The sequence below is a fragment of the Podarcis melisellensis genome, assembly GCF_964234715.1.
Source record: "Podarcis melisellensis genome assembly, chromosome: 6".
In the NCBI taxonomy this organism is placed as follows: Eukaryota; Metazoa; Chordata; class Lepidosauria; order Squamata; family Lacertidae; genus Podarcis; species Podarcis melisellensis.
Genome location: NC_138538.1, coordinates 61,764,081 through 61,790,858, shown reverse-complemented (window position 1 = coordinate 61,790,858; position 26,778 = coordinate 61,764,081). Strand labels below are relative to the sequence as shown.

Below are 26,778 nucleotides of genomic sequence, written 5' to 3'. Positions count from 1 at the left end.
ATTGCCGCCCTGTGAGGGAGGCTACGCTAGGCAGGTAGTTCAGACACCAAAGTTGCGAAACTGCACATATTTAGAGTATTATTAATTTTTTGCTTGTTTTTTATCAGGGCTGGCAGCTTTCGGGGGGGGGCTAGTATTTAGCTGCAAAATTCAGAACTGAAATGTTGCAGTTAAAGCAAGGGGGAGACTGCTTTTCTGGCTTTTGGCATGTTTATGTTCCTTTACAGGTTCTGTGAATGACATTTTACATTTGTATCTTGCTTTTCTGACCCAGGAGCTCAAAGTTGTACACCTCATTCTCCCCTCCCTGCTCTAATCTTTGCAACAGCCCTGTGAGGTAGGCTAGGCTAAGTTAATATAGTTCTTTCCAACAGATTGTGGTGGCAGGGGTTGGGGGGAAATGCAGCACCCCCAATCCACAAGCGGTGAGCAGGGACAAAGAAATCTTGCTGGCCTCTGAGCTTCCTCCTCGTATTTTTCTTTCTAAGGAGCTCCCATTCTGTCAGGTTGTCCCTTCTCCGCCTGAGTCTGCTGCTAGGAAACTTGTGCTTCTCCTCTCTTTGAAACCACAGGAGGTGGTGACTTGGAGGAGCTTGGAAGGCACACAGTGCCCCCTCTGGGCACAACTGATCCCTGCCACTTAGTCATTCCTTCCTTGACTCTGCAGTGAGGGAGGGAAACAGCACTGACCTGGATCTTAAAACAAGTGAGCACAAGCGAAGCCTCCTGGAAGCCACCTTGCCTCCCAAAAAAACCCTTGATAGAGAATCAGGGGATCCTTCTGAACAATGTGGCCCCAGGCCCTCTAGCGAAATGTAGGTGGCCACAGCGGGGATGAGAAAGTTTACCTCCCATGGTGATCCACACCAGCGTTATTTCCTCCACTCCAGGCACCAGGCCGAATTACTTAGCAACCAGGCTACTGCAGTTATGCACTCCGCCCTCTCGTGGACACGCTCCATCGTTGGTTGGGGCGGGAAACCAGAAGATCAGGACAGTCACAGCAATACTCAAAATCTTTGATTCCAAATCTGTGTTTGTCCTTAAAGATAGGTAAAGGTAAAGGGACTCCTGACTGTTAGGTCCAGTCGTGGACGACTCTGGGGTTGCGGCGCTCATCTCGCTCTATAGGCTGAGGGAGCCTGCGTTTGTCCACAGACAGATTCCGAGTCATGTGGCCAGCATGACTAAGCAGGTTCTGGCAAACCAGAGCAGTGCACGGAAACGCCGTTTACCTTCCCGCCAGAGCAGTACCTATTTATCTACTTGCACTTTGACGTGCTTTCAAACTGCTAGGTGGGCAGGAGCCGGGACCGAGCAACGGGAGCTCACCCCGTCGCAGGGATCCGAACTGCCAACCTTCTGATTGGCAAGCCCTAGGCTCTATGGTTTAGAGCACAGTGCCACCCGCGTCCCTTGTCCTTAAAGATAGCCGGTGATAACCATAATTGCGCGGTTCTGAAAGTCAACCCTGTTCAAAGAACAGAAATCTGCATATCGATTTACACATATATTTGTTGATTTCAGCCAAAGCACACACATTTCAACTACACTATTTTTTTTTTAATCCAATAGAGTAGTAAGTCATGAATCATTTTGGAATCCTAAAACCAATCACAAGTGCTAAATTCCACTGGGGCAAAATTTTGGGCCACATGTATTTAAGTAGCAACAAAATGGTAATCTGGCAGACTATAGGGTGTAGGAAATTACTCAGAAGCACCTACCATCTGATCACAACCATGTCTTGTGGAAATTCAGTCTCCTCTAGTTACAGTCACAGATCAGTCAGTCTGGCACTCAAAGAGCCAGCAAGCTTTTCTTTCCATCATTACCAGCATACTAAGGAAAGTTCTGTCCTAAGCATTCTAGCTTTGTGAGGGGAGGCAAATTTGGCTTTGATCGTGCTAAAGGAGGGAAGAGATAAGCCTTCATTCCCTCCACACCACTGTCCCTGTAAAGATCCCCACCTCCCAAAAAAAGCATGCATCCATAACTGAGGAAGAAAAAACCCAATACTGTCTCAAGTAATGCATCAAGCAAATGTCTAGTTTGGCTCTAATATGGTGCCCCAAACATCTGAAAGGATCTGGCCTTTCTCTGAAGATCTTAATTCCTAGCATCTACCCCCTTCCTCAATCACACCGTCAGGTTGGTAGCAAGGGCCAGCTCTGCTCAAATAGGTGGGGGCAAGCTTGGAGGCTTCTGCTCCTCCCACACACCTGTGGTCTCATCTCCAGTGAAATCATCAGAGGTGCACCAGGATTTTCATACATCCCTGCCAGCACAGACAGAACTCTTCCTCCTACCTACATTACTTAGCAAACATGGAGGGCAACAAAACAGGTGATGGCGTTCATATCAGGAGGAACAGAGAACGTCCCATATGTGGAGCAGTGAATATAGCTAGGCATTGTGGGAGATAGAGAGATGCTGGTTTAACCTGATTATTGGCCTGTTCTAGTATAGCTATTTCTATTTGGGGATGGAAGGACAGCAACCTTTTCTGTGTTTACATGTGTTCCTAGAGCCAACTGCCAAATCTGAACATAGCCTATTTGAAGAGGAATCCATAAAGGAGGAGGAGGAAGAGGAGGAAGAGGAGGAAGCGCTCTCAGTTAGGTCATCACTTCTGTTAGACTTTAGTTCAGGACGAGAGGAAATCCTACCGCCTTATATAGAAGGCTTGTGGACCTATGCATGTGATTTGATGAGAGGAAACAATGTGAGCTGCCTAGCTTGGAACAAAGTGAATCCTGTAAGTGACTTCTAAACACTTGGAAAAAAACCCGAAAAATTGTTCTTTGCGCTGTCAAAATTAAGTATCACTTTAGGAGTAGAATTTCTAAGCTTGTCAAAGCTGCATTTGCAAAGAGACTCTATAATTATAATTATTATAATTATTATTATTATTATTATTATTATTATTATTGAATTTAATTTACCACAGAAGAAAAGGCTGGCTTGTGTTTAGCCTGTCCCTCAAGATCATCTCCTGTGTTTCTCTGTCATGCATTTATTGGGAATGCTTGCCCACATTTGGCGAGTGACCAGTCTTTTGTTTGTTTGAAAGATGGGCTTTTCATTTTTCTCACAAAAGGTAGCCTACTTGCAAACATGCTGTTGGCCAGACCTTCCTGATCACAGCAGTTAAAACTGTTCTGTGATAGCTTCATGACATCACAGCAGCTTAACTAATCACTGCCAGTTTTCAGCAGCATCAAATCCCTTTAGCACTTAACAATATACGTACACTTGGACAGCAATAATGATAGCGGCAATAGATAGGTGAATGGAAGGAGTCAGCTGTTAAAGGTCGCAGCAGGGAGCAGGAACACTGACTGGATCCTATGAGCTGTGAACAGTCTTGCTACTGACGCTGCTCTGGATCCATAATGAGCAGCTTTTCACTCCAAATTAAATAGAGCATCAAAGGCCATACACATAGCCATCTCAATGGTTGCTGTGGCTTGGTAGTGTAATCATATGTTGTTGGTTTTTAGGATCTACTGGCTGTTGGTTATGGACAGTTTCGTTTTAAAGAACAGAAGAAAGGATTGGCTTGCTGCTGGTCACTGAAGAACCCAACGGTAACACAATACTTGGGCTGTTCCTCTTGATTTTGATCAATTTGATATTATTCACTGATAAGATACAACGGCGATGTAGCAGCAGAGTTCTTTTTTACCCTTCCTTAGGCCCATGAGGCCTTCAGATTTGCTTCCCCGTTAAGACCACAAATAGCTCATTTATACCCTATCCTTATCTTAAGATATAGAGCAATCTTATAATCTAACCACCCAGTCCTAAGCTTACTCATATGTAAGATCCCCTGAGTTGACTTCCTCCCACATACAGTATGCATAAGCATCACTAAGCCATATTATAAATGCTATAGTAAATAAAACATGCCAACCTTGAACCATATATTACAAAAAAGTAACCAGAAATGTAAAATCTCCATTTGTACCTGCTGATTACAACAGATGGATAAAGTTCCATTTTGTTTTATTTTAATTTATGTTATTTAACAGGAATTATATATCATTTAATCATCAAAACCTATAAGCTGTTTACTTAAAATGCATTTTTGTGGCATTCTTCCCTTCCTTTTCTGTAATGAATAATGTAAGGTAGCTTTAGTGTTCAGTAACTGAATTTCAGAATTTTAAAGTATCTTGTTTTTTATCAGTTGCTAGCAATTATGGGATGAATTCAGTGTCCCACTCTTCTTATTGTTCTGCCAGCAGAAGCATTTCCACTTGCCAGATGGACTGACAACCTTCCTCTGCAAACTGTTCTGAGGGTACTCCCAACTCTCCAGAGTGGATTAGGATGAGACAGCGTGGCTCATGGGGTCAGGAGAGGGCAGAAAGCCCCATTGTGCTGGCTTCTGCTAGTGCACTGGGTTAGTTTAATCCAGTCCAATATTTTTTCTTTTTAAAACAAAATTCTAATCTACATGCGAAGAAGATACACTCAGCAACACTGAAGGTGTTTCAGAAATGCACTTTAAAAGGAAGCAAAACTTAATCACAGCCAATCAGACCCTCCCTCCTGAATTTTAAATAATTTCTGGGGCCCCTGATTGTTTATAAAGTGTGAATGCTCTCTTAGTTAATACAGATTTGATTTTCCAGTGGCCCGAGCGTGTCTATCAATCTCCTCATGGGGTAACTGCATTGGATTTCTCTCTAGCCAATCCAAACCTCTTAGCAGTTGGATTGTACAATGGGACAATTGCAGTCTACAATGTCCAGACCCATCATGCAACTTCAGTTTTAGATACCAGGTAAGTCTTGTTGAGGCACCTCCACACATTGCTCATTACATTACAAAGCATATCGTTTGTCTGGATCTAAGCGCACACACATCTCCAAATCCCACCTCTGTTTGGCCTTGACTATTCTGAAAAACTGGAGGATTAATTGGTTGTACTATATTACACTCTCCCCACCTCCATGACGAGTTTCAGGCATATTTCCATTACCTGCATGTGTTGCTTCCTATATGTACTTGCATTCCCACCTCCAACTCCTGCAATCAGACATACCGTATTTTTCGCTCTATAAGACGCACCAGACCACAAGACGCATCTAGTTTTTGGAGGGGAAAACGAGAAAAAAATATTCTGAATCTCAGAAGCCAGAACAGCAAGAGGGATTGCTGTTCTGGCTTCTGGGATAGCTGCGCAGCCTGCATTCGCTCCATAAGATGCACACATTTCCCCTTACTTTTTAGGAAGGAAAAAGTGAGTCTTATAGAGCAAAAAATACGGTACTTGAAAGTCCAGAGGCCCAGTTCACTTCCAACTTTTGAGGCACCTAGCCAGAATATTAAAAGGCACACACATAAAACAAACATAATAAGGCACACAAATTAAGAGTGACACCCTTGTCCCACCCCTCTGATTGACCCTGCCTGCAATACCGCTTTCCCCTTTTATTACTGTGTTGAGTTTAATTGTATGCATCCCAAAGCTGAGTTTGGTATCAATCTCTTGTTTCAGCGAATCTTACGATAAACATTTGGGCCCTGTGTGGCAGCTGAGGTGGGTTGAGCAGGACAGGGGAATAACAGGAGAAGACAAAGGGGAGATACTAGTCTCCATATCAGCAGACGGCAGAGTGACTAAGTGGTTTGTTCGGAAAGGATTAAGCTGCAATGGTAAGCGTTGTCACCTTACTCCAAACATTCTGGAATTACTTAAATGGTGTGTGTGTGTTTGTGCCTAATCTTTCTTATGTTCTTGTCTTTTTAATATTATTGCCAGATACTTTGGCTGCTACATGTTGAAAGGTGGGATAAAATAATAACAATTCAGTAAGTAATTAAGTTAGGGAATAATAAAGACACTTCAGGTTATACAGCACAGGGAACTACACATAAGGGCTGTGACCCCATTGAGTGCACAAAGAACTAGGGCTATTTGCACACAGCCCTCTTTAAAAAAAGCTGAAATCCCATTGGCCAGCTGCTTGGTGGGGAAAGAGGTGAATAATTCCAGTTTACTGCCTCCCCTTCCAAACAACTGATTGGCAAGATTTGGGCCTCTTTGAAAAAGGCCTATATGTACAGTTCCAGTTGCTGGATTTGGAAAGGTAAGCAGGAAGCATCTGTTTGCGGATTCACCTTCTGATTAGTGATACATGTACAGAAATCTGTTTCCATGTTCACATAGGCCGTGTTGTGGATGCGAGGGCTTCACTGGTTTACTATAGGGGTTTACTATAGGTAATCAGAGATGAAATAAATAAAGCCGTTTCTTATACTAGCTCCAATAGTGGACAAGGAGAGTTTGTAATGACCATGTGTTGTGTAGAAGAGAAACAGTCCCTATTGCCCTCATAATGAAACAGGAGAACTCACCATCTATATGCATTTGTTTCTCAACTCAGATCTGATGAAACTCAAGCGAACAGCAAGTGACAAGAAAAAGGGAGGGGCAGAAAAGAAAAGTGAAGCACTCATATCTCGACAAGCTCCAGGATTATCCTTTGATTTCCACCCAAAGGTATCCTAATCTTTTATGATGTTTTCTGAATGTTTTGTCCACAGAGGTCAAAGTGATAATTTAGCTGAAGACAATGGATAGCAAGGAATGGGGTCCGCTTGTTCCTCCTACTCATTGGTTGTTTCTGAACAAGTTTTATAGTTTAGCATGTTAGATTGACATAAAGAGCAGAGAATCACTATTTTGGACATCTTTCCAAAGACTGCAGAGATTTTATAACTCATCCAATGCTAAAAAATATAGTAGTAGCCTCTCCTAGTATTTCCAGCGAACCAGATGGAGGGCTCCCATCAAACTAAACGACAAGTATTGTAGCTCTGAGCTGGTAGAATCAGCCACACTTTTGGCAAGGCTGGGTGCAGCGCCACTCTCTATCAAAACCCAATTCTGCTTAATCTACCTTCAAAGGAAAAGGAGAGGAGATACAAGCATACTCCAGGGGCAGGGAGCGTCAACATGGTCAGGAAATGGCTAAACTGGAGGTGGCATCACAATGTCATATTTCCCCTCTGCATGCACTGTCTTCCGAACATGTGACACATGTAACTCTCTCTGCATTATTATGTTTTGTTGGATATTGTTTGTTGGATGTCTGCTCTATTCCTGGACACGTGGTTAGTTGGGACTTCTGGCTCAAGCCTTTGAGAATTCCATTACATTGCACTCTACCAGGAAAGAAGAGAAGCAAGCCTGACATTTTCCTGCAGTGAAGATTCTAAAGCATATGCCCAATCTGGATAAAGTCAAAGCCATTTACAGTAATTTGTTTTTGTTTCAGGACACTAATATATACTTGGTTGGAACTGAGGAAGGTTTTATTCACAAATGCTCTTGTTCTTACAATGAGCAGTACTTGGAGACCTACAGGGGACACAAAGTGAGTAAACATAAATAAAATTGGGTTAAATAAGTAGATGCACAGATACTCACACACTGTCTTTAGTACCCTTTACACCAGTGATGGGGAACCTGTGGCCCTCCACATGTGGCTGGACTACAACCCCCATAATTCCTGACCAATGGCCATACTGGCTGGGCCTGATGGGAGTTGTATTCCAGCTATACATACCTGGAGGGCCACACAGGCTCCTAGCCCTCCTGACAGGATTCTTCAGGTACCAATCAAATTCTCTGTGTTGGGGAAATCAATGACTAATGAACCACATACTTTAACAATACTTTCTTGAATATTGCATAGTTTAGAAATCAAGGTTTCTCAACCAGACTAGGCCAGATGACTCTGGACCAACCATTTAAAATCAGTTATCTTCTAGGTCATTATACAAACTGGAATGCCAGGTTGTTGACTATAAACAGCCCTGATGCAAGATAAGGCAGCCACCTCAAGCAGCTGGTTGTGGGTGGCAAGTGATAATGCACATAGAAGTTCTCTGCCCCACTGAAATGAACAGGAGGAACCTTTGGTTCAAGTGGCAGGACAGACTCACAGACACAGAGGTGCCTTTCTAAGCCGTGCTACCCATACCACTGGCAGGGGACTGAGGCCTGGTCCCTAATATCACATCTGACATTGGTAGCCTGGAACCATCAGTGCCCCAAAGGCAGCACCTCCTGAGCCTAGTGCCTCTGAAATATTGAGCCCCATGGTACCACCAGATGCCCCTTATTGCCATCAGTGGTCAGGAAGTCAAACAGAGGCAACTGCTTGGTTCCAGGCTTATAGGCTACCCCTTTAAGGCTTTTCTCCTCTCAAGAAAGTGTGGGGATCTGGGAGTAGGTCAGGGCTGAAAAGGAGATAAAGGGCCTTGGTTGTTTTTTTTATATTTTTTATTAAGGATTTTCTTGTTTTACAGAAGTGTAGTGCCTCGTATTTTTTCTTCTTCTTCTTCCACGTAGCGTTTTTACAAACCTGTTTCATTTGTTGAGGCATTAGGGGGAGAAGAAAAAAGAAAGAAAAAAGAAAGGGGGTGGAGAGAGGGAAGATGGATGGGGGTGGGGTCGGGTGGCGGTGTTTCTATTATGTTTAATGTATGTAGAGTTTGGTGTCAGCGTTGCTTGTGTTGTTCACTTGTGTTCCTTTGGTGGTGAGAGAGAGGTTGGGGTTGGCCTAGGGTGTGATTGTTTGCTTTTGATTGGCTGTGGTGATCTTTGTTTTCGTGTGTGAGTGAGGTGGGTGGGTGTTTTGGATCAGGTTAGCCATATTGATTTGTATGCTGTTGGTGGATTATTGTCATTGTCCTGTTGGGCTGTGTATATGATAAAGGGGAGCCATACCGGGGTGAAGGCGTCTTCTTCTGTTTGTCCCCGTGTCAGTTTCAGTTTATTAGTTAATTTTTTAGTAGGGCTGTTTCCCATACTATTTGGAACCATTGGTCCATGCTTACTCCTGACAGGTCTCTCCAGTGTCTGGTTATGATGTTTCTGGCTGCTGAGAGCAGGTGGGTTATGAGTTCTTTGTGGTGTAAATGGGCATTGTTGTCTTGGAAGATGTTTAGTAGGGCCAATTCTGGGGTGATGTCTATTACTTGCTTAGTTATTTTACATATTTCTTGTATGGCTGTTGTCCAGAATAGTTGAATTTTGGGACACTCCCACCACATGTGGAGGTATGTGCCTGTGGAGGTGCACCCTCTCCAGCATTTTGGTGAGGTTCCTGGGTGTATTAGCGCTAGTTTCCTTGGTGTTAGGTACCACCTGTAGGTGAGTTTCAGTGTGAGTTCTTTTCTTTTCGTTGATATGGATTTAAAGGGGGGTTTAGACCACATTCTGGTCCATTGAGTGGGGTTAATCTCATAGCCTATGTCATTCTCCCATTGTTTTTTGATTGCGTCTAGGGGATTTGCGGGATTTTGGAGTAGTATTTTGTATATTGCGGATACCGTCCCTTTACCGTTTCCCTTTGTTGTTAGGAGGAGGTTTTCGAAGGTTGTCAGGGGCCTAGTTGCTGCTGATTTTACTGTTGGGTTGTTTAAGAGGGCATGTAGTTGGTGTTGTGTTAACCAGGTCATTTGGGTGTCTTCTAGTTTGTCTTGTATTTCTTGTGTTGACAAGGGTTTGTTATTTTTATAAAAGTCTATTAGGCGATATAAGCCTTTGGTTCGCCAGGTTTTTGTCTGGAGGTTTTTTTGCTGCATGGTAGAATAATGGGTGGTGCGCCAGGGGGATTAGTGGGGATGGGCTTGGGGATAGTTTGCCTATTTGTGTTTTCCATGCTTTGAGCATGGTCTGTGTGTACCTGTTAAGCGTTGTGGGAATTTTCTTTAGTTTGTTTGGGAGGAGTGGGTATGTTGTGGTGCAGGTGTTTTCAATTGTGTCCCTCTCTAGGTGTACCCATTGTTTTGTCTCATCTTCTAGTATATATGGGATTATATGGCGTATTTGGTTGGCATTGTAATATGCTTCTATGTTGGGGATTCCCCATCCTCCTTCTGAGGTGGGGAGGTGCAGGTATTTGGGGCTTATTCTTGGTTTTTTATGTGAGAAGATGAAAGAGTGTAGTTTTCTCTGCCAACTGCGAAGTTGGGTTGAGGGGATCCAGATTGGGAGGGTTTGGAATAGGTAGGTTAGTTTTGGGAGTGTGATCATTTTGATCATGGCTATTTTGTCTGAGAGTGAAATTCATGTTATTCCATCTCTTTAGGTCTTTGTTAATTTGTCGCCACAGGGGCTTGTAGTTGTGGAGGTACAATTTATTGAGGTTTCTGGTTATTTGTACCCCTAGGTATCTGAACTTGGTGTGGCAAAGTTTTATTTTGGTGACCTTCGTGAGTTCTTTTTGGGTGTGAGGAGGGGCTTGGATGGAACTGAAAGTCCCTTGGAGAAAGCTGCTATTCAAGTGATCTGTCCAAGGTGCTGCAAGCCTGCTGTATCTGACCCTCCTTATCCTCTCCCAGACCTGCTTCCACACATCCTGCCTCACACTCCGTGTAGCTGAAGTTGACAGCTGCCCTAGATTTCCAGGATTCTGACCACCATACCAGATTGTCTCCCCTGAAACCATTTTTCCCCTCAAGCAGCCCAGTCTGTTGCATTTGGGTTCTGTCTTCCTAAAGACAAGAGGGAGAGCACAGTAGTACAACTCCCATTGTTAGGGCAGCAATCCAATGGCATTGTGTCCCTCATTAATAGCAGGATGGGTTGCCCTTTGAACTAGTGTGTCTCGGAACACCTCTGCAAACTTCCTTGACAGATACGAACTCAGAATGCTATCATATAAATTTAAACATGCAGAGAAACCAAAGGAGGAAGCTTACATACACATGAGGCACCGAGCAGAGCCAGGGCTCCCTTCAGTTTTCAAGAACCCTCTAGCAGGGTCTAACTGCCATTCTGCTTGTCTTTTTTAGCTAGCACAGCTACTGTGGTACAAACTGTAAAAGAGGATTCAGCTATGCATGGGTCTCCCCCTGAGTGTATGAATTCAGCATCTCCTTTGGATTCAGGCCAATCTGCTTAACCTAGCTAAAGCTGTGCCATCCACCACATACTGCTTAGAGAAGTTCAGTGTCTCCCAAAATCTTGTTGGGCTTCAGCGCTGTGGTGCTGCATGCTTCTGCGCTAATATTTGCATAAGTATGTGTGTGTAAAATTTAGCAATCACTCTTTCTCTCTCTATTTCAAGGGCCCGGTGTACAAGATAGCATGGAATCCATTCAGTACAGAAGTGTTTCTAAGTTGTTCTGCAGACTGGAATATTATATTGTGGCGCGAGGATTCAGTCCGTCCTGTTTTGACTTTCAGTTCCACTGCCAATGTTATTTATGACATAGTGTGGTCTCCCAATTCAGCTTATGTGTTTGCAGCAGCGAACGAAACCAGGGTGGAAATCTGGGATCTTAGCGTCAGCACGTAAGAATCAGCCATTTTCTTAAAAGCAATTTATACATCTATCTATCTAAAAAGGTACTGTATCCAGTTACTCTTGAACAAAGTAAACACAGCGTATCATACATGGAATGCATTAAAAAATATGAGATCTTCTGCCATTGTATATATTTCCTATTTGCTAAGCAGCTATGTATCAATGGGAGAAACACTTGCACCCAATTCCTTAAAACCCAATTGGAAGGAGCTCTATGGATATTGTTTTTCTCCCCAGAGCTCAACGTTTCTTTCCAGGGGCCTAATCAGAGACTATACTTACTGGGATGGAGCAATGGTACAGGGCAGAACCAATGCTGCAGGTTCAAACAGCTATCTAAGGTTATACAATATGTAGCTTCCTAACTTTAATGGTGTTATATACATCAGCATTACTAGCAGGTATAATTAAGGTAGTGTGGTGGAGGAAAGTAACTTGTGAGGCAGACAGGCAAGCAAGCAAGCAAACAAACAAACAGCAAACAATAGTAGTAGTTGTGGTAGTAACATATCTCACAATGGGATGTCCCACAGAGCTCTGCAGCCACCAGTTTTATACTGTATGCCATTGTTTTGCATGTAGCCTGGATCCCCTGATTGTGCATCCTGCCACTGGAACTGTGAAATTCACGGCTGTGCTTTTTGCCAAAAACGCAGATTGCCTTCTAATTGGCGACAGTGAAGGATCAGTCACCGTGTACGCACTAAGAAATATGATCCCTTCAGACAGGAAGAAGGTACGTTCTGCAGCATTAAAAGCTGAAGTAGCCTACCCCAACCGGGGGCCCTTCTAACACCTGAGCCCCACTGTTGATTCACATGTGTGTAGGGCGTTAATCAGTGCCCCTATGTTAATCAGCTGGACTATGCTCTGTTTAGGTAGGCTTGCCATACGTCAGGAAAATTCCTGACATGTCCTGGTTTTGGGGTGTAAAAATGGAGTTGGGGGGAATTCAGGGTCACTCCCAATTCTGATGGGAACAACTTTGTGGGTGTCAGGAATTTTACTTTTTGAAATAGAGCACCCCTAGTTTAGGTGCTGCGACTGTGCCACAGCGTTCTATTACAAATGCCTCACTATACATATTTAAGTTATGAGTGCTGGGAATGGAATAGCGATAGGATGGGACCATCCACGAATGAGGTCAGAACATAGCTTGCCAAACAGTGGTGTTTCTGCCTAATAAGTCAAAGGCATGTTAGCAAAGCAGCCTGCAGAAGGACTAGCCATTCATGAAAGGCGCTGCTGCTTAAACTTATGTTCAGCTGCATTCATGTGCAGAAGGCGGCGTAAGTGGCTTATTTTATTCCTCAGCGCACCAGTAACATTTTTATAAACCACACAAGCCCAGCTTTATGATGTAGATGCAACTTTGGTAATGGTGAAAATTGTTTGCAAATTATGAGACCACGCGGGTATAGGGAGTATATAAATTCTAATTCTAATAATATAAGGTTTTAGTTATAATAAGGCTTTTTCCATCCAGAAAATGTTAGATTGACTACACTTAGAAAAGACCTAATGCAAACTCTTCCTACTTTTTTACCATTTGCTTTCGAATGATCAGGTTTGTTAACGTATATATCTACCTCTTTTTTTTGTCTTTTTCAGGTGGATGCTTTGCATGATATGATTGGCTCTGTTCTAACCAGTCCAGTGTAGATTTTTTACAGCAATATTCCATGAAAAAAGGATGCAATATTTAATGCCTAGCAGTTAATTATGCAACAACCAACCATTAAGTGTGTGTGAGTTTATATATGGGAATAAATTTGTTGGGAATCATTTGAAATGCCACAGATGTTTGCTTGGAAAGTCCCAGTCTTTACAAACACTGCTAAAGTGAGATAATCAATCCTTGCTACCAATGTAGTATTGTAAAACAATGTGCTGAAGACTCTCCAGGAGGCAGAAGCTAAAGCCGCGTTATATGCTCTGGCAAGAAAATGCTTTTGTAAATACTATAGACACCTACATAGCATTTCAGAAGTTATTGGAAAAAATGGATTATTTGGGCAGGAGAAAAGGCCTCCAGATTATGTCCCAGCACCTAAACTTTGCAAATCCAGTTTCCTGACTCAAAAGTCTTGCATTTAAATACTATTGCTTCCTTTGCAAATACAGTGGAACCTTGGTTTTCGAGCGTTTTGGAAGCTGAATGTTTTTGGTTTTTGAACGCTGAAAACCTGGAAGTAATTGCTTCCATTTTTGAATACACCTCAGAAGTCAAACAGCTTTCAGGGCACGTTTCTCAATTTTCTCCACTGAAATTGCCAACCGCCCATTGTGCCTCAGTTGTCGAACGTTTTGGAAGTTGAATGGTCTTCTGGAACAGATTACTTTCGACAACCGAGGTTCCACTGTACAGTCCAGGAGAGCTGCCACACATGGGCATTATATTTAACTACAGTAACATTAAACTGGATTCAACAGTTTGGAAAAAGCACTGAATGTTTAAACAGATTAAAAAATATAGACAATTAAGAAGCACATTATAACCCATTTCCATGTGCATTTTGCACATTTTTATGAAGAGACTGTGACGACTCTATTTCCTCTGTTTCTAAATATACTATCTATTAGTGTTAACAGTGTGTTAATCATTATCCCAAAATGTGATAAGATGTTAGTTCCTCTCTTTTATTGAGTGGAAACAGTTGTTTACTTACTGGTTCTACTAAGGAACAGAATGATCTTTTCAATGCATTTGTAAGCATCAAGGTAAATATTAGTGAACAAACATTTAGTTTTTTAATGCTGGAGAACATGAGTGATAATAGGAGTCAATAGGGGTCTTTCTGGCATATCTACTATATGCAAGGTGTTAATCAGTGAATTTATAATCTCTACTGTTTAGTACAAGGATTATATTTTAGTCAAAAAGTATCAGACTAACCTACAATACCAGCATCACAGGAGACAAAAAAGTACTGTAGCATTTAGCAAAGTCTTAAAAAATCCACATAGCATACAATGAATGGTAAATCAGCATGAGTAAAACTGAAAATAGTTTGGAGCGGGATGATTTTGCTAAGAAAAAAAAAATGGGCCACACGGTAAGAGATAAGTACCTCTTCCCTGCCCATCTCTGAATTCTGATCCAGATGGCAACTTCCTGCAATCTGCTTTGGATTTAAAAAACACAAAGCAAAACCCTTCAATGAAAACATCCACTTTACTCAGTATCATCTTGGACTCTATGGTCCCATGATGCTCAACTCAACATGGTGATAATGGTAAGGGGTTCACTCTACCAAAGTTACATAGGAAGTGGATCACATATGGCCATCCATATGTGTGTGCCTCAAAGGATGAAGAATCAAAGGAAATTAAGAGCAACCCAGTGCTAGTCTCCCTTGGTTGTGGGGATGAGAGGAACGGGATCCTTGGGAAAGACAAAAGTCAGCAAGATCTTTGCAGCTTGCAGGGATCAGGTGTTGTTTTAGTGATAATAAGCAGTGAAAGCAATATATATATATATATATATATGAATGAAGGGAGAAGTGCTGACCTGAGGGTTTGCTTTCATTGTCAGATATAACTTAAAACAGATCCAGAGATTGTGAATACATAAAATCAGACTTACTTTGGGCCTGCTTACAAATGGAGAGAATCTCAGAGCCACACACATTTTGCAGAAGTAAAACAGGACTGTAGCAAGATGCCTCTGCTTCATCACCTTGAACTGTCTGCAACAGTGACTTTATCCATGATAATGAAAAATTCAGTGGTCTCAGAAACTGACATGGTTATCTCAAATTAAGTGGTATAACATACAACAGTCAAGCATATGGAAAAGGCAATCAAGTGGAAATCTGTTATCAGGTATTCCAAGAATTAATCAAAGACACTTTTCAAATTCTTTCCCAAATGTTAATAAGTACACTTGTAATATATATAAAAAATAGTGTTAGCTGAACAAAGACAGATATGATCATAACAAGTTGTACTCTGGATCTAAATTCGGTGTGGGGGTTGAAATGAAGCCAGGAGTTCCTTCAAAGTGTATTAAAAAATGGCAAAGTAGCAAAGAATATATAAAATGGCTAAGCTTACCCACTATTAAAAATGTTATAGTGAGCTAATGGCATTTATTATAAGTGAAGTGTACAATAAAACTGTTAGAAAGTGCATATTTGCAATGTTGATCTAAGGTGCGGGGGACTCCATAAACACGCTGCCCTGCTGTGTGTGTTGCTATTCTTAGACAATATAGCAATATATTATAACCCGAATCACCATTTGAGAGCAACCCAGGCATGAATCCTAAAAGCACCTTAAACTGTTGCAAGAAATATTCGGCAAACACTGTAAACATCATCCACCCCGTCATTTGGCAAACAAGAAAATAGGAGCAAGCTGTATAAATTGGCCCGTGGTCTTGGCTCCTGTCTTCAGAAGTCCCGTCCTTTTCTTCCCTGCTCTGATTAGTCAGATACCGTTTCGACAAGATGAAGGCTGCGGTGCTAGGGATGCTTTTGCTCTCTCTGTTTATGGCCATTTCTGAAGTAGCAGCTGAAGGAAAACTCTGCGGAAGGGACCTTGTAAGAGCTGTCATCTTTACTTGCGGAGGGTCTCGCTGGAGGAGGCAGCTGACTCACTTTCCAAAAAGGCTCACAGGTAACAATTTGGATTATACGTGGTCCAAATGCACACGGAATGTTTTTGCATGCAAAAGCCAGGGTTAGTGGATTTTCTTTATTTTTTAAAAACGGTCTATGCCACACTCCAATAGAAATATTAGGGTGGCCTACAGTAACTTAAGAAACAAAACAAAAACCCTGATCTATAATGACAAAGCAATTAAGTTAAAACAGTAGGTAAAAACTGCCATGAACAGAATTACACTTTCATAATTAGGTGCTAAAAGTCATTGGTGCTGAAAATATAAAGTAAGGTGTCAGTCAAACCTCGTAGGGTAAGAGTTCCATAAATGAGGTGGTGACTGGTGACAACAGAGAGAAGGCCTGTGCCCCACTTCGGATGGTGGGGGGCACCTGGACGATTATCTTAGTGAATAAGCAGGGGTGTGTGGAGGCAAAAATCCCCACAGGTGCCCATGTCCCAAGCCATGCAGAGCTTTAAAGATAAGCAACAGGATCCTGTATAGTGCTTAGAAACAGCACAAATATTTATAATATAGTAATAAGCAATCTCATTTGGGGTTTGTACACAAGTATTTAATTCTGGAAAACTGAGGTTTATTCCTGTGTCTAAGATATACATGAATAGCTTTGCTGTTATTTAGGTTCAATTTAAAAAACAAAAACAGTTTTGAAATAGTCTTTTAACAAGTATATCCTGGTACTGAGATGGTAACTGTTGAATCCTACAGAAGTCAAGCTGATTGGTTTTTTTATCTGTGGCCTTGGAAATGAAAATCCTATCTGGATATAGGAAAATATAGTTGAGGAGAAGCTGATCCCTCACTTCCTCTTTCTTCACATATCTTGTTTTTCAACAGAACTAGGACAATCCTAGTGATAGGCATCAATTGTGAAATTTAACTGTATGTCAAGTTTTCTTAGGATTGCATTTCCCAGTGTCGGCTGTAAATATTTCAGACCCAAATTAAAAGAAATAGACTGGGCAACATCAAAGTTGTCTTGATCATTGGACTGCCTGAAGTTCAACATCCAAAGTTTATTTCAGTTTATCTCCAGATTTCTTATTTTTTATCATTTGCACACAACAGGTCAAGAAAGCCACCTGCATTCACCACTTGACACTAATGACTCAACAGGTGCCAATGAAAAGGTGATCCAAAAGCCAGAATACCTAAGCAAAGAATTCATCCAGTCCAGTTCTGAAGCTGAAGGAGATCTGTGGGGCATGGAACAAAAGTCTATACACAAAAGGAATGAAGATATTATGCGACTCATAGACCTTTGCTGTCAGGTCGGCTGCAGCGACAGCACTATAAGTTTACTATGCATATAAATTCTGCCGTCCAGTCAGCGCTTTATATGCATATTCACTGTGCTGAAAATGTATCAGACAGCGGCATGTATGCTATTTCATAGCTAACAATACATCAGAAACATCTAGAAATAGGTATTTTTGATATCCGACTTTGTAGTTCCGAGCTCTGAAGTACTTCCTAAGTGCCATTCCATTTGGGATACTGTACAAATTGAGAAACGGTCTTTTAACATCTGTATTTCAAACAGCTCTCTTTTTTTGTAGTTCCTGCTTTCACAATAAATTTGCAGTTCACAACATGGCTTCTGCTGTTTCTTCTTGCCAGTGCAGTGCTAGGCTTGGAATTAAAAAAAAAAAAGACACCAAAAACCCTCTGACACTGAATAGGTAAAGGTAAAGGTACCCCTGCCCGTACGGGCCAGTCTTGACAGACTCTGGGGTTGTGCGCCCATCTCACTTAAGAGGCCAGGGGCCAGCGCTGTCCGGAGACACTTCCGGGTCACGTGGCCAGCGTGACATCACTGCTCTGGCGAGCCAGAGCTGCACACGGAAACGCCGTTTACCTTCCCGCTGGTAAGCGGTCCCTATTTATCTACTTGCACCCGGAGGTGCTTTCGAACTGCTAGGTTGGCAGGCGCTGGGACCGAGCAGCAGGAGCGCACCCCGCCGCAGGGATTCGAACCGCCAACCTTTCGATCAGCAAGCCCTAGGCGCTGAGGCTTTAACCCACAGCGCCACCTGCGTCCCCACCTGACACTGAATAAGTTCTGTTTATTCAGGGAGTCTTAAGAGCAAATACCAGTTTCTAGATAAGGGACCTGTACCTTAAGTGACAGATCACATTCAAAGCATCCCAGGTTCAATTCCTCCCATCTCCAGGTAGAAATACTCCTACCTGAAATCCTGGAAGGCAGATGCCAATCAGAGTAGACAATATGGAGCATGATGAACCAATGGTCTAACCATGTATGAGACAGATTCTAGGAACATGCAGTTCCTAGGAACGTGCAACTTACTTCTGACCAAACCTGTCTAGATTAACTTCAGGATGAATGAATGCAGAAAAGCTTTTCCTGGGATTATGTCTACCATTTTAAAAGTTTTATTTTCATTGCTATATTTTCATTGCAAAATATTTGATGAATATTTTATACCTTTTGTGTAAACCGCTTAGAAATTTTATAAAAAAATTAAGCGCCATATAAATTTTGATAAATAAAATGAGGGTGGGAAATTGGGGTAGGGAAAACACTGGAGGAGATACCATATTTTTCGCTCCTTAAGGTGCACCTGACCATAAGGCGCACCTACTTTTTTTTTGGGGGGGGGGAATTCAAGAAAAAAAATATTATTTAAAGGGAGCGCTGAGCTTTCTGCTCAGTGCTCCCTTTCATGAGCCGTGTGAAGCGTGTGTGCAGCGCTTGCAGGCTTTTCCCCAAGAGCCACACACACACTCCGCTCAGCTCTTTAAAGGGAGCGTGGCTCTTGGGGGCTTTTGTGGGAGGTGGGGGAAGAGAGAGAGCCTTGCTCTGTCCCTTCCCCCACCTTCCGCAAAAGTCAGGGATAGCCGTGCAAAGCCTCCCCAGGGCAGCGGGATGAAGGCTCCCCGCTGCCCTGCGGAGGCTTCGTGGACTACCCCAGAGCTGCTCAGGAGTTTGGCGGGGCTGGCGGGGGAAGCCTGGCTTTTCCCCACCCCCAGCCCCAAAAAGCAGATCGGGGAGCAGCGGGAAGGCTGCACGCAGCCTTCCTGCTGCTCCCAGAGCTTGTCGGGGCTGGTGGGGGAAGCCCAGCCCCCCCCAGCCCCAGGGACCACACATCTGCTCCATAAGATGCACAGACATTTCCCCTTAGATTTTAAGAGGGAAAAAGTGCGTCTTATGGGGCAAAAAATACGGTAATCCAATGGATGGGGGGGCAGAAGGGCGTGAAGTTTTTGGAGGCAGGGACAGCAGGGTCTTAAAAAATAATATATCAACTACTTTTTGCTTCAACAAAACTTTTGAGCTGTTTCAAGCGGTACAACAGCTGCAATCAGTGGTCAACTGAGCTGTCATGTTCCCTCACAATGCCACAGTTGAAATAACAGCATGTCATGATGTAGCATTCATTCCACATGTGTCGTTTGGAAAACAAGATGGCAGACTCCATTGGCCCACTGTGATTTGAAGTAAATGTGCTAGAGTCAGCTTTACCGACAACAATCAGATATGTGACATCATGCTAGCCAGACAGCACAGTCCTCATAGCCCCTTGTCATATTGTAACCCAAATACCAGAGGGGAGCCAAGCACTGACTCTCCAGGCTCTTCCTTAAAACTTTAGCTAAAAAAGTCTCCACACTTTGCCTTCAGACTATTCAGTTTCAGCTACTGGACAAAGCTCACTTTTAAGAAGCTGGGTGCTCCTTTGCACAGTGGAGCCCATATCAAGCCTTTGAAAAGGGCTGAAAGGGAACATTAAGAAAGTTACCACCACCATCACCTATTGCGTATGGTTAAGGGTGGGATTGAAATTGCCTTTTAACGGAGACATAATACACACTGTCCTGCAAATGCAAAAATGAGAGTTCACATGTAAAGCAGAAGGGCCACACTTCGGGGAAAACAGACAAGTGTAAACTGGTTCTGTATTTCAATACTTTTTCAAGAACATAAACACAATGAATCAGGCCTCATGCACACCCATTATGATATCACTAATACGATACAGAGTCCAACCCTGGGAATGTTTACATGATCAAACACTGCACTTCCACACCAGAAATGAGAATTGCACAAGTGGTATTAACACCTGTTATCTTCAGAGTATTCATGCCCACAGAGAAGAACTAATCTACTGGTTTGGCCAGTCTACGTATGCAGAACGATCTTATGCAGGTTAACCCAGACCATTGACCCACTGTATTCAATGGAGATTGTCCCTTGTAAGTGTACCTAGGATTGCAGCCTAAAAATAGTATCTTGTCTATCTGGTCACATAGACTTCATATTGAACTTTTAATTGCTACTCGGAGTAAACTGCAAAGACATTTGCGAGAGCAAACAGAGATCTATTTTTGAAGGCGTAGGAGCAAAAAGTATCACTTGTGGTATCCCAGAGGCACCTGCTTCCAATCTGCATGCTCTGCTTGTCTAGTTGTCCAATATGTATAATCACAATAATTTTATACCTTGGTATCATCAGGTCTTTTATTCGAGCCTTAATTACCTAAGAGAGAGGGGGGGGGGGAAGAATTAAATTCATGGTCTCATAAGCAAACTAATATAAACTACCTAGGATACAATACAGCGCCTTCAAATGTTTTACTAATTTACTCAAGTGGCAGGAATCTAAATACACCAGTGACGCATTGCACTTCAAATAACTTAAGACAATTTCACATCTGCATGGGACTTAAAATGGATGGATTTTGTCCTGTAAAATTAGCTGGTAGTCAATACAGCCTGTTCCTGTAGATGCTTTACCAGAAGCAAGCCCTACATGGAACTTAGTCCCACGTAAGTGTAAATATGATTGCAGCCCTAGCATTTCTGGTAGCTGTGAGTGGGGGCATGGGGATTCTCCTCATCATCAGGGGCACTGATTGGTGGGTGACCTGTTTTCATGTATTAAGCCTCCCTCCCCAATACAGAACACTACTACAAAGTAGTTTTTGGCAGTCTCCTTGATACAACCAAAACCTTGAGCAGAGGGTTTTTTCCCCCCTGAACTGCAGAGATTTCTATAGGATATACCTCCGATATACTTTCCAACTTTGCTTTACTAATAAATTGTGTACCTCAGAGATGGTCTTTGTCATTTGTCTGCACAACTCGGCTTCATATTTTTCCTCTTGAAGATAACTGGTTACCACATCCTTCAAGATATTATTCACAGTGCCCACTGGAAAGCACTTTGCAGGACCTGGAGCACAGAAAGAACTCACACCATTATTTTGGAAGGCTGTGATATTAGGGGATGGGGTGGGAAACCAACTGTGCACACATTTACTCAGTGAAACAATGACTTAGTCCAGTGGTGGCCAAACTTGGCCCTCCAGCTGTTTTTGGACTACAACTCCCATCAACCCTAGCTAACAGGGCCAGTGATAAGGGATGATGGGAACTATAGTCCCAGAACAGCTGGAGGGCCAAGTTTGGCCACCACTGACTTAGTCCAAGGGCCCCCACACTAGTCTGTGGACCCCTGGGGGCCTGTGAGCTTCTGTCAGGTGGCATGTCTGTGAAGAACATTTACAATTTACCAAACTATGAAATAACAAGATTATAACCTTTTTAAAAAACAAAGAACACTCCTTCCCCCCCTTAATTTAAATAAATATTGCTACAAAAGTATAACGTATTTCCTAAGTTTCCTAAGGCACAATGTTTTTTGGAAATACTTGGTCAAATAAATCCACCTTTTTAATTTCAAAGCCTGAGCATTCTAATTTTCCATTTTATTCTCCACCAAATATGGAATCATATTCTGACATGGAATATCTCTCATTGGAAAGAATTTCTTTTGCTGTTTTATGCCAAAAATAGATAATGCGCTGTGTCACGCAGAATGCCCAGGTGACTCCTCAAGAGGCTTATGAGCAGAAGCTTGCCTCAGGCAGCTTTCTAAATTAGTTTATATATTTACACTGCATCTATGGCTCCCCCCCCCCTTGAAGCAAAAAGAAAAGCTCCAGTCTTTCCAATTTATTTGATCATTATACCACAATAGTCATACTTGAATGTTTGGTGATAAACTGCCTGTACACTGCAGAAATTACCAACAGTAGGATATGCTTTGTCTGCCCTAAGGCTATTACTGTTGTATACAAAAGACTTAAGATTTAAACGGTTTATTTGTTACATACAGCTGTTCTTGTTTGTTCCTCAGTTGCAATGTATTCACTGTAGGATGACTCCAATAATGTAAACAGTGGCATAAAATATAACAAATAAATATGATAAAGATGACAATAATAATTACTATTACTTTTATTATTTGTAAAGTGCTACAGAGAGTGGGACTAGATTATTAGCAAGAAAGTGAGTAAGATAAGATACTTACCCAACTGGTACGTGTTTTCCATCTGGACCCCAGGGCGAAGAATATCATCATGGTGGCCAGCTTCATCCATGTAAGACACAGTACTTATGGAGCTGAAACCGAACCCAGTAATAATTGTATTAAATGTGATTTCTTGAAAGCTACATTGATTTTAAAAAAACAACCCACCTAATTTTATTTATCTTTTACTTATTTATAACCATGTCATGCTCCTGAAGACACTGAGTTATGATTCTGTATATATGACTGGGCCACATCTCACGGAAAACCTTCTTAAACAAAGAAACATTTTCAGTATGTGAAGCAATGCTCTAAAATAAAGTATGAGGCCCTTCCCAAACAGTGATTTGTAATATGTTAAATCCCTTTGAACTTGTCATATACAACATTTTAGGTGTTGGAAAGAATTAGGGAGAGACAACATCAATTACAGTCTGAGAATTTTAAGCAATTCTGAGATAAGAACAAAGTCAGGCAACACCAATTACACTGGAAGAGGGTTTAAAGCAGGACTGGCTAATCTGTAGCTCACCAGATATTGCTGGACTACAGCTGCCACATCCCTGACCATTGGCCTTGGTGAATGGTGGGGCTGATGGAAGTTGGAACTGGTGTGGTATAGTGCTTAGAGTGTTAGACTAGGAAACCTGGAAACCTAGTTTCAAATTTCCACTCAGCTGCTAGGTGACCTAGGGCCAGTCACTGTCTCTTAGCCCAACCTACCTCACAGGGTTCTTGTGAGAATAAAATGGGGATGGGAAAAACAATAAATGCCACCTTAAGGTCCTTAGGAGGAAAGGTGGCATAAAAATCAGATAAATAAACATCTGAAAGGGCATGCATGATTTAAACCACCTTTCACAACGACACTGGACATTTTCAGAGGGTTATTGAGTCTGCAATACCATGCACAGTTACTGGAGGGGGTAGGCAAGGAGGTCCAATTGAACCTAGTGTGACTTGTTCCTAAGTAAACCCATAGAGGATGGAAGCTGGGCTACAGGACTACAAGTCTCTCGGTCTATAAGACTCTAAGCCAGGCATGGCCAAACCTGGCCCTCCAGCTGTTTTGGGACTACAGTTCCCACCATCCCTGACCACTGGTCCTGTTAGCTAGGGATGATGGGAGTTGTAGTCCAAAAACAGCTGGAGGGCCAAGTTTGGCCATGCCTGAACTAAGTCCAGTGTAGGGAACCCTCGGCCCTTAGAGAGAGCAGGTGTAGGGAAACCTAGGCAGGAGTTATGCAGTGGCTCCTCAGCTCCCATTTACCAGTGCTGCTGCTGAAACCCTGTCTTGACTCAGTGTCCTTGACCCACTATTCTAGTATTGGCAGCAGCACACAGTGTCCACTTCTTGAGGCTCTGTACTTCCTGCTTCAGGTATGGCCAGGAATCCTTGTCAGAGTGCCTCCTAAGTGCTTAGAAACCACCAGAGGAATGATGCTGAACTGCAACTCCCATCAGCCCCAGCAAGCAAGGCCTATGGGCAAAGATGATGGAGTTGTAGTTCAGCAACCTCTGGAAGGCCAAAGACTCCCAACATCTGCTCTAAGCTCTACCATTACTTCCATTTTCCCTTTCTTTTAAAAAAATAATTTCTATTAAAGATTTGTTCATTTACAAAAATACATGCATTTTCTTTTTTAATACAGTGGTACCTTGGGTTACAAACACCTTGGGTTACAAACACTTTGGGTTGCAAACACTTTGGGTTACAGACTCTGCTAACCCGGAAGTAGTTCCTTGGGTTAAGAACTTTACCTCAGGATGAGAACAGAAATCGCGTGGTGGCAGCACAGCAACAGTGGGAGGCCCATAAGTGGTACCTCAGGTTAAGAACAGTTTCAGGTTAAGAACGGACCTCTGGAACGAATTAAGTTCATAACCAGAGGTACCACTGTACAGTAGTACCTCAAGTTACAAACGCCTCAGGTTACAAATGCTTCCGGTTACAAACTCCGCTAACCTGGAAGAGTTACCTTAAGTTGAGAACTTTGCCCCAGGATGAGAATGGAAATCGTGTGCTGGTGGTGCAGCGGCAGCAAGAGGCCCCATTAGTGAAAGCATGCCTTTAGTTAAGAACAGTTTCAGGTTAAGAACAGACCTCCGGAACAAATTAAGTTCGTAACTAGAGGTACCACTGTAATTGTGTTTTCTACAGATCAGTTTCATTTGTTGTGAGACATTAGTGTTGCATGCAGTATTAGGTTAGGAAGAAAAGAGGGGGAGAGTAGGGAGGGTCCGTGGGATGGGGTGGGGTGGGGTGGTAATTCTTCTGCTTAGTGTATGCATGGGGTTTTGTGTCAGCATCACTTGTGTGGGTTCTCTTTCTATTCACTTGTTATATTTCCTTGGTGATAAGAGAGGTTGGGAAGTGGCCTAAGGTGTGGTTGGTTGTCTTTGGTTGGCTGTAGTGAGATTTCCAGTTTCCCTTTCATCTCGCCCTGTGCCGAAGCATATGATGACACAGCACAGTATTTGTGCATGGCCAGTTAGGGCAGAACTACATGCTGTGAAGAAAATGTGAGTTCTGATTTTTAGCCCTTTCATCAGGCCACTTGATTGCTACTCTTACATCTGGAGCATGGGTGCCCCTCATTGCCCTTGCATAACACAGCTCTTTGTTTACCTAAAGCAGGCACTAGGTTCAAAGCAGCTGAAAGCCAGGTGGGTTTGCCCCCCCCATTACCAGCCACCCCCATGTAGAAAAAGAATAACTGAGCATGACATTTGCAAAAGCCTGAAGAATATTTTTATACAAGTCAGAAAATGATAAATATGCTACTCACTCTTTGTTTCTTCCAAAAAATTCTTTCGCCCTGACTTCATGGCTTCCTAAGGAGGATATGCTGCCTCTTTTCTTTAACAAGCGGGCCGCTTTTTCCTTCATTGTGTCCGACATGTTTTCTAGATACAGGAAATGTATTTTTTAAACATAATTGTGACCTAAAAGTATATAGGCATCTGGTATCAGAGCAATGCCTCTTACACAAGGTATTGTAACGAGAGTCTTTGGAAATGCACAGAGTCTGTGAAGTGGAAGCATGAGTGGTTATACCTAGGTATTAGGTATTGGCTCAATGGTTTCAATAATCATTCCATTATTGGGGGGGGGGGGAGTGGGGGTCAACAAACTAAATATAATTAGCAAAAAGTGTGGCAATTTTACTCCACTCGGTGCCCTATTCTGGGATATGTTGATTAATCTTCTGAGGCTTTAGGAAATGGCTGAAAAGCAACAAAGAGAGGGCTACTCCCTTGGGAATTGCATCTTCAGCTTGCTCCAGGTTTGCTTCCCATCAGGAAAGGCAAAGGAAGTTTTGAGGAACCACCTGCTTCAAGGTGTTGCAGGTTCCTCAAGAAGGTGGCACCCAAGCAAAGCCTTCAGGGACTGTTGCTTCTTGGCAAGTAGTCAAGGCCTACAGAGCACTTCCACACCAGCAGAAGCCACTCCAAGTATTCCCAAGGATGCTGGAAGGGCTGCAAGGCTTTGGAAATGGGCGAGAAGTGCCGTGGAGCATTTTTTTAATGCCACAAAAGAGACCACAGCTGCCCGATTCAGAAGGATTGTTTGTGGAACATACGTAAGTCCTGACAGATCAAGCCAAAGGCCTCTTTAGTCCAGCATCCTGTTCTCACAGTGGCCAACCAGATGCCTATGGGAAGCCCCAAAGCAACACATGAGCACAACTCCCTACTTGAGACTCCCAGCAACTGGTATTCAGAGGCATTCTGCTGATGGCAAGGGATGTAGAACATAACCACACAAACTTCCATCTCTGTGTGTATTTAGTCTCCCCTTATAGGGCTTGGTATCTTTTCAGCATTGTCCTCCATACTCCAAGAAATGACTTACTGTAAATAAATGCAATGTCAAAAAAAATGTGACAAGGCAATGCCTTACTCAGAAATAAAAAGCAACCAAAAGTCTCAACAAACTTATTATGGCATTATTCATAAACTAGACTCCACCTCAGAAGATGCATGCACTCTACTCTCACAACCTTATACTATAAAAATGGTAAGTAATGCCATCATTTTTGCTGCTTTTGCTGCAACAGACTAATGTATACACCCTTCTGAAAGAAGAACGAAGTTTACTCATGAATAGTGGCATGCCACTTGGAAGAACTGGACCATTCATTTGACTTGCAGCCTCCTCTTCCAGTTCTTCTCATAAATAGGCATTATGCATGCACACACACTGGAAACAATACAAGTCCTTTCCTTACTGCTGTTGTAAGCTAAGGATGCCTGAGGCCTCCTGAAGCGGGCTGGCACCTTGAACAACAAATAACCATTACAAATTGCCCATCCCGCTTTGCAACGGGGTCGGCAGAGGAGAAAGAAGTGCAGCCACCTCAGCTGCTCTTGTGCAACTCATGAGCCACCTCTGGGGCACACTTTGTGTGTATTTATTACAAGTCCACAAACTTCCTTCCACCTGCACATTTAGTCTCTCCTTAGGAAGACGCAG

At 42.7% G+C, this 26,778-nt stretch overlaps 3 protein-coding genes across 8 annotated transcripts in view; 1 reads left to right on the top strand and 2 right to left on the bottom strand.

The window, feature by feature from the left end:
- Nucleotides 1–13,071, top strand: part of DNAI4 (dynein axonemal intermediate chain 4) — a 28,440-nt gene extending 15,369 nt beyond the window's left edge. For 5 of the 6 annotated variants that reach the window (XM_081915740.1, XM_081915738.1, XM_081915739.1 and 2 more), the window contains 9 exons: nt 2,529–2,758; nt 3,504–3,590; nt 4,641–4,792; nt 5,510–5,667; nt 6,399–6,514; nt 7,293–7,391; nt 11,097–11,323; nt 11,919–12,072; nt 12,948–13,071. In XM_081915740.1, coding sequence (XP_081771866.1) covers nt 2,529–2,758; nt 3,504–3,590; nt 4,641–4,792; nt 5,510–5,667; nt 6,399–6,514; nt 7,293–7,391; nt 11,097–11,323; nt 11,919–12,072; nt 12,948–12,998 — 1,274 coding nt within the window. In that variant the 3' untranslated portion in view covers nt 12,999–13,071. The remainder of the gene's footprint in view (nt 1–2,528; nt 2,759–3,503; nt 3,591–4,640; nt 4,793–5,509; nt 5,668–6,398; nt 6,515–7,292; nt 7,392–11,096; nt 11,324–11,918; nt 12,073–12,947) is intronic. The other variant, XR_014169443.1, reaches the window with a different exon arrangement.
- A 6,793-nt stretch (nt 13,072–19,864) lies between these two features.
- Nucleotides 19,865–25,203, bottom strand: DYNLT5 (dynein light chain Tctex-type family member 5; the record flags this gene model as incomplete). Its single annotated transcript, XM_081915904.1, has 4 exons — nt 19,865–20,465; nt 21,037–21,161; nt 22,302–22,393; nt 25,091–25,203. 4 exons carry the CDS (start codon nt 25,201–25,203, stop codon nt 20,262–20,264), a joined length of 534 nt encoding a protein of 177 aa, XP_081772030.1. The 3' UTR covers nt 19,865–20,261.
- Nucleotides 25,099–26,778, bottom strand: part of SGIP1 (SH3GL interacting endocytic adaptor 1) — a 145,685-nt gene continuing 144,005 nt past the window's right edge. The window contains exon 25 of the mRNA XM_081915752.1: nt 25,099–25,208. The gene's annotated coding sequence lies outside the window, so the exon portion shown is untranslated. The remainder of the gene's footprint in view (nt 25,209–26,778) is intronic.